The 7545-nt window shown below is 59.4% G+C and overlaps 1 protein-coding gene across 1 annotated transcript in view; it reads left to right on the top strand.

Annotated features, from left to right (window-relative positions):
• LOC104078092 (casein kinase I) overlaps window positions 1-7539 on the top strand; it is a gene marked incomplete at its 3' end in the record, with an annotated part of 12097 nt that extends 4558 nt beyond the window's left edge. The window contains exons 2-9 of the mRNA XM_009579602.1: window positions 3466-3506; window positions 4065-4134; window positions 4545-4693; window positions 5686-5920; window positions 6119-6204; window positions 6634-6718; window positions 6825-6973; window positions 7456-7539. Coding sequence (XP_009577897.1) covers window positions 3466-3506; window positions 4065-4134; window positions 4545-4693; window positions 5686-5920; window positions 6119-6204; window positions 6634-6718; window positions 6825-6973; window positions 7456-7539 — 899 coding nt within the window. The remainder of the gene's footprint in view (window positions 1-3465; window positions 3507-4064; window positions 4135-4544; window positions 4694-5685; window positions 5921-6118; window positions 6205-6633; window positions 6719-6824; window positions 6974-7455) is intronic.
• Window positions 7540-7545: the final 6 nt, after the last annotated feature.

The following is a 7545-nucleotide window of genomic DNA, read 5'->3' as shown; positions in this document are numbered from 1 at the left end:
CTCCTCTAGAGGAAGGTCAAACTCTAAAATAACTTTTTTTTTTTCCCCCGATGGTATTAAAACCCAATGCTCCAAGGAACTGTCATTGCTTGTGTCACCGGGGCTGCGGTGTTTGCAGTGCTGGGCTGGTGCCCGGCTGCCTTTGCACAGAGCTGCCTTCTCCCGTGCTCCTCGACTGCATCGCGTGGGGACTGGAGAAGCCAAATTGCTGGTCCCAGCGCCCAGGCACAACTCCGTGCTCCCGCTGCAGGCAGGGCCGTAGTGCAGAGGCTCCGGTCAGTGCGGTGCTGTGCCACGACCGAGGGGCAGCGCCAGGCGGAGGGGCTGGCACAGGCGAGGCCGCTTGGATGGGGACCCGGTTGGGAGCCTGGCTCCTCCTTGGGCCGCTGTGATGTGCAGGAGCAGGTGCCGGACCCCACCGCGGCCAAATTTGCCTTCGGAGGGGGATGATTTGGGTGTTAGCACAGGGTTAAGAGAAAGCCGCGTCCGGCTTTTAAATGCGATACAGACCCCAGGTCTGGCCGCCTCCTCCCATGGGTGGCTTTGGCTCGGCTCTGATCGGACATGCCGTGTCTTGCAGGTGCTGGCAGCTGGATTCAGAGGTGGTGCCAGCACTGAGCTGGGCAAAGGCCTCTGAAAAGGCAAATATTTGCTTTCTGCCACCCATCTTGCTGCTTTTCTCTTCTTTTTTTCTTTCAAAACACCTTATCTTCTGTGAATCCTGCAGTGCTGCCTGCCTGAGTCCTCCCCTGGGGCGGTCCGTGGACTCCAACACGTTTTAGGTGTTAAAGTTATCATCGTTAGTGAGCGCTCAGCAGAGCAGGCGGCATGGAGGTGGCTACGGGAGCTGCTCCAGGAGCTGAAGCAGGGAGTTCCCCGGCATGGGCCGGGTGCTGCCGGAGGACAGACCCTGCGGCCCTGCCTCTTTGCTCTTTCACTTTTTCTTTCCTGTTGCTTTTTTTTTCTCATGATAGGCCAGTTCTGCTCTTTGCACCTTTTTTTTATCAAGGGGAAGAGGATGGTGGTGGTTACACAGCAGCAATGGTCTGTGCTCTCTCTGCTTCCCCATCTTTTCTATCAGCTTTGTCCGGGCCCTCCAAGCGTTGCAGGAAGGGATGAACCATGGGGGTATCAAATGATTTGGACTCGTTTCTTGGGCTGGGAGAGGGCTGACAGCTCTCAGAGCGTTTTTGCAGGTAGCTTTTGGTGCCAGTGAGCCACGGAGGGGGCCAGCATGGTGGGAACAGGACAGATGCCACATAACAGGGACGGGGTGGACCCCTCCAAGCACAGCCCTGCTGGGGATGCTCCTGCCTCCTCCCCTCCTCCCTCCCGGCTGGGCTGGTTTTGCAGTGCCCCTCTGGCAGGGTGGCAGGTATCCTGCTGTGGGTTTTTTCTCCCTCTTCAGACCCAGCCTAACCTCAGGGAAAATCCAGCTGTGAGTTTTCTGGTTGCACATTACTGCCCTGAAGGCGGCAGTGATTTTTTTTGGACTGAACCGTATGGCCCTGAGGCCGGAGCCCACCTTAGCCAGGGAGCACGTGGGGACCCTGTGCCGTTGTCACAGGCAGGGCCATGTCTGGCTGGGCTCTGCCTGCCCCTGCATCCCGGCCGGCACGTGGGGCTGTTTTGCTCTCCCTTATGATTATTTGCAAAACACAGAGGTCCCGGTGCGTGGAAGATAAGCTGCCTGCACGTGCTTCTCCTCCCTGCCGGCTTGCTGCCTTCTCTCGCCGTTAAGTCATTGGGAGGTGACCGTGCTCGCGACAGGGGCAAGGGGCCTGCACTGGGGTCCATCGGCATTTCAGTTCTTCCCTGCTCCGATCAAGTTCCCAATGAACTGAAGGTTTCCTTGGGCTCTCTGGAGCCATGCATGGGTCTGGGGGATGTCCCACCTCCTCCCCAGGAAATGTCGGTCTGTGATGGGCCAGAAATCCTGAGTCTGGCGTACACTTGTGTTAGCCAGACATTTCTCCCTGCCTAATCACCTACTTCCGAATCACTGTGAAGGGATTTGGTTTTGCAGAGACAGGAGACACAGTGGCTTGGCGGAGGTCCCTTGGGATGGGAGCGGGTCAGCGAGGCAGCAGGATTGAGCCCCTCCTTGGCTGCAGAGCCCATCCTGGGAGGAGCCGCTCCATTAATATCTCCCATTCATCCCTCTTCCCGTAATCCTGCTGCCGACTCTGGCGCTCAGCAGCTGGCTCTGATGTCACCCGGCGAGGATTTATTGCTGCTTCAGGTGGAGAGCAGCAGTTGGAGCAGATGAAATCTTATGCCAGGAGGAGCTTGTTCCCTAAGCAAATTGCTTGGAGAAAATCCGAGGAGACAGATGCAGCTCCATCAGATACGCACATGCCAGGCAGTGGGATCGCGTGTCTGCTGGCTCTGCGTGCTGTGGAAGGGGACGTGCTCCGGTTAACTCCCATCTCCCCGGTGTCCCGGAGGACTCTGGCAGAAGGGGTACTTGGATATTTCTGCAAACCTCTTTAACCTTTGCTTTTATGGACCTGGGGCAGAGGTTGTACTGACACTTCCCGGGTGTAACACCTTCCTCATGCCCCCCTGGCTCTCTGGGGTGAGCAGGGTGATGTGCAGACACCGTTAATTCAACCTTTCTGTAGTTACGGGTGTGAAAACACCCATGAAGGTGCTGAGCTCTCTAGGAAGTCTTTTACAGGGTTTTGGGGTGGCACGGCTGCCCTTTCACTTGGAGGCAGTCGTCTGGCCCTCCCCGCAGCACATCAGTGCCTTCAGCTCCTCCTTGTACAGTCTGGGCCGTGCTGTGGGTCTGCTCCTGGCTTCCCCTGCACCCTCGGCTGGGTGCGTGGGAGCATCCCGAAGGATGAGGTTGAGCTGCACGCGTGGGCACGCACACGCACACGCGCACACGCGCGCCATCCCCAGGAGTGACCCCAGCCCTGGGGAAGGGATTTCCACCTACCTGCGGTGTCTTCGAACCACTGCCAGCTGCAACGCTTCAGGCTGCCCCAGTGCTCTTGGGGGTCCTTCCTCCCTGCCACCCTCTGCGTGCCCACAGAGCAGCATCCCCCTCTCTGGACAGCCCTCCCAGAGCAGGGCGGCCCCTTTCCATGCAGGGATGTGACCAGGAGAAACAACAAGTCCCAGCCTTGTTCCTGCCTTGGCCAGTCACATCCCTGCAGGCCTGGACTGGGATGCTGCCCCCACCCAGCAGACTTGGCTCCAGCCCCCCCCCAGCAGCCTGCCCATCCCAGAGGAATCCACGCACCCCGTCTGGGGGTAATTAACAGGCGTGTTGTAACTCCCCACTGTTGCACTCCCCAACTCCTGCTCCCGCTCCCGCCTCGAGGCCTGTTTATGTGTTGTGGGAGCCACCGAACCTGTTCGGGATGTTCTGCAGCCCAGGAACCCTCAGGGTGTGAAGTGGGGTTAATGCAAAGGCTCACTTGCTTTCAATTGCCTTTTTCGTGTCTCTCCCTACAGGAAAGAACCTCTACACGAACGAATACGTAGCTATCAAATTGGTGAGTCCCTCCGTGGTCAGGGCGGTGATGTTCAGGCCACCTGGGAAGGAGATTGTTCACCCTCCCCAGGCTGTTTGAGCGGGTCGAGCCGAGCGGGTTGCGATAGGTGATGGATGGGTGGCTGCGCAGGGAGCTGTGCTCACTGCTAGGAATTGAGGGCAGGCAAAGCATGTGATTGCAGGTGGGGTGATCTGGGCCCGAGGAGAGAAGAGCTGGGTCTTCGCTTCTCCAGGACCTCACTGTGGCCTGTGCTGCGCTCAGCTGGTGCCAGCGCTAGAGACCACCAGGAGAGGGTGGTTCCCACTAATACCTGTTCCCATTAACGTCTATCCCAGCACCCGGATCTCTCTGGAGGGGGTGGATCTGGCTCCCATATGGGCTGGTTTTCTCTCATCGTCCCCTGAGGCTTCATCTCCATTTTTTCATACCAGTTTTTCTCAACCCCAAATGCTCTCAGTCCAGCTGCTGCCAGCATGTGAAGGAGGTGTCTGACACCCAGACCTCCCTAACATCCTGCTCCCTACAACAGCCTTAACCGTTCTCCTTCTCTCCTCCAAGGAACCCATAAAATCCCGGGCCCCCCAGCTGCACCTGGAGTATCGGTTCTACAAACAGCTCGGCAATGCAGGTATGGGGCCGGGCTGAGCTGCTGCTCACGGCGACACGGCTAGGAAAGGGAGGCTTCCTATAAATATGACTCTGCAAATTGACTCCCCGCATGAGCAACTCCTGCCCATCTGCTCGGCTGGGAGAGGCCGATTTTACACAGAGCTACGTCTAATCTTTGATCCCTTTTTATTTAGTTCTTTCCCCCCACCTCCCCCGCAGCAGTCAGGGATGCAGATGGAGCTGCCTCCTTCGCCCTCCTGCCAAGAGCAGAGCCAGGCTGTCTGCAGCGCGGAGGGAGGGCAGTGCAGAGACATTTCCCCATCTGCAGCCCCCCATCCCGGCTCCAGCAATGGCATGGCCATGACAGCATGGCCGTGTGCTGCTCAGCCCTGTTGCAACCCCTGACAGCTTCTGCTTTGTCTCTTGCAGAAGGAATTCCTCAGGTTTACTACTTTGGCCCCTGCGGGAAGTACAACGCCATGGTGTTGGAGCTGCTAGGACCCAGCCTAGAAGATCTCTTTGATCTGTGTGATCGGACCTTCACGCTCAAAACCGTCCTGATGATCGCGATCCAGCTGGTGAGCACAGCACCTCCGCCTCGCCTGCGGCTCTGCATGGCTCACCCTGGCCCGCCTGGCCACAGACCGCCCCAGGGGAGCGGGGTGATGCGTGGTCACGGCGGTCAGGCTGTGTGGGGACCCCGCAGGGAAAGGGAGGGGAAGGAGGGGTGAGCCAGCACCTGGCAGGCCGCAGGACACACTGCCTGCTGGCACATCCCAGACCACCTCCCTCCATACCTCGCCCTCTCCCTGATATAGGAGGGCTCTCCCTCACCCCCACGCAGCTCCTCTCTGAGCACAGCCGAGCGTCTCTGGCTGTGTGTCCGAGGCCGGACTGAGGTTGTCTCCCAGGGCTAGAGGACCTGTTGTGCCCGTCCTTTCGACCCAGGGTGACGTTCGGGCTGAGGGGAGCAGAGTTGCTGGCTGGGGCGAGGCAATCGGAGCAGTCGGGCCCAGGGGAGGAGGGTGCAGGGATGCATGCAAGACGCAAGGTGCGTCTCTGCCGTGGTGCTGACATCTCCTTCTGCCCCCAGATCACACGGATGGAGTACGTCCACACCAAAAGCCTGATCTACAGAGACGTCAAGCCAGAGAACTTCCTGGTGGGGCGGCCGGGCAGCAAACGGCAGCACACCATCCACATCATCGATTTTGGCCTGGCCAAAGAGTATATTGACCCCGAGACCAAAAAACACATCCCCTACCGAGAGCACAAGAGCCTGACAGGGACAGCACGCTACATCTCCCCCCCCCCCACGCAGCCCCTCTCTGAGCACAGCCGAGCGTCTCTGGCTGTGTGTCCGAGGCCGGACTGAGGTTGTCTCCCAGGGCTAGAGGACCTGTTGTGCCCGTCCTTTCGACCCAAGGTGACGTTCGGGCTGAGGGGAGCAGAGTTGCTGGCTGGGGCGAGGCAATCAGAGCAGTCGGGCCCAGGGGAGGAGGGTGCAGGGATGCATGCAAGACGCAAGGTGCGTCTCTGCCGTGGTGCTGACATCTCCTTCTGCCCCCAGATCACACGGATGGAGTACGTCCACACCAAAAGCCTGATCTACAGAGACGTCAAGCCAGAGAACTTCCTGGTGGGGCGGCCGGGCAGCAAACGGCAGCACACCATCCACATCATCGATTTTGGCCTGGCCAAAGAGTATATTGACCCCGAGACCAAAAAACACATCCCCTACCGAGAGCACAAGAGCCTGACAGGGACAGCACGCTACATGAGCATCAACACCCACCTCGGGAAAGGTATGCACACACCGTGTGGCCAGCCCTGCCTCTCGGCCAAAAGGGAGGGGGAAAGGGACTGCACGGTGCGAGCTCCCCCCTGCCTCTCCTGCTCTTCAGCCTGGGATGTTGGCAGGGGACTTGGGGTGCTGCAGGGTCTGGCAGGGACAGGTTCCATGTAGTGGGAACATGCCCGTGTCTCTTTTTTTCTCCGTGCAGAACAAAGCCGCAGGGACGACCTGGAAGCATTAGGGCATATGTTTATGTATTTCCTCCGTGGGAGCCTCCCTTGGCAAGGCCTCAAGGTAACTGCCAGCTCCTGCTGTCCCTGGGCACAGCTGCCCTGTGGGTCTGGCTCTGCCCTGGCGTGGGCACCATCAGGGTGTGGGGAGGGGAAAGCTTTGGCTCCCGGGGTGTTGGAGGGTTGGCACCCCACCAGCTGCAGGGGCTGTTACTCTGTGCTGTGCTGAGTGTCTGTAAGTGTCCCCCTCTCTGTGTCCCTCCCGCTTTGCGGGTATCCCAGCTGCTCTCACAGTGGCTGTCCGGGAACCGTACTCCCCAGTGTTCATCTTCCAGACCTGCCCTGGGTGAGGGGATTCCCTGGGAATGAGCTCTCACTGTTACCTGGAAAAGGGGGACCAAGAAACCATTCATGGTCTGACCTCACCCAGTGCCTTCCCCGCTGCTGGGGACGTGCCTGGCCCTCATGCTGACCTGCTCCTTGTCTCTGCCAGGCTGACACGCTAAAGGAGAGGTATCAGAAGATCGGCGACACCAAAAGAGCCACTCCAGTGGAGGTGCTCTGTGAGAACTTCCCAGGTGAGGGCACTCTGCATGGCCTGTCCCTGTCCCCAGCCTTGCCCCAGAGCCCACTGGCCTGGCATCTTGTCCCCCTGCCCCAACTGAGCCCGCTCTGTCCCCGCAGAGGAGATGGCCACATACTTGCGCTACGTGCGGCGGCTGGATTTCTTCGAGAAGCCTGACTATGACTACCTGCGGAAGCTCTTCACAGACTTGTTCGAGAGGAATGGTTACGTGTTCGACTATGAATACGACTGGGCAGGGAAACCACTGGTAAGTGGCGAGGGAGCGGGGACAAGCAGAGGGTGCTGGGCCTCAGGGCGCCCGGGGGGCGGTGGGCAGCATGGTGGGGAGTCAGCGTGTTCTGCGGCAGCAGCCAGGGAGGATGCAGGGTGGCAGTCGTCCCTGCCACGCACATCCGTGCCCGAGAGATCCTGTCCTCAGCAGACGCCAGCAGCCAGCTCCAAGCTGGGGCTGTTGTGCTGATGAGTTAAAGCTGTGACACAAATTTGAAGCTCCTGGAGCTAAGGGGAACCCAGCAGTCGAGTTGGCACCTTGCTTTCTGCCATGGGCACCCTCCGTGGGCTCGCTGCAGCCAAACAGCAAGCATGGAGCTGCTGGGGCGGGGGTAGGGGCTGGGATCACACCCTCATTCTGGGGTGTTTTGCGTGTTTGGCCAGAGATTGGATCAGGGGGTGCGGGGTGGCAGGAGGGCTGCTGTGCTGCGGCTGATGTTGTCCTTGTCGTGTCCCCAGCCCACCCCCATCGGCACGATGCACAGCGAGGTGCAGGTGCAGCCCCCGAACAGAGACAAAGCACAGCCACACACCAAACACCAGGTGAGC

The sequence above is a fragment of the Fulmarus glacialis genome, unplaced genomic scaffold (assembly GCF_000690835.1).
Source record: "Fulmarus glacialis isolate BGI_N327 unplaced genomic scaffold, ASM69083v1 scaffold2486, whole genome shotgun sequence".
NCBI classification, from domain to species: Eukaryota; Metazoa; Chordata; class Aves; order Procellariiformes; family Procellariidae; genus Fulmarus; species Fulmarus glacialis.
This window is presented reverse-complemented; position numbering and strand designations above follow the sequence as displayed.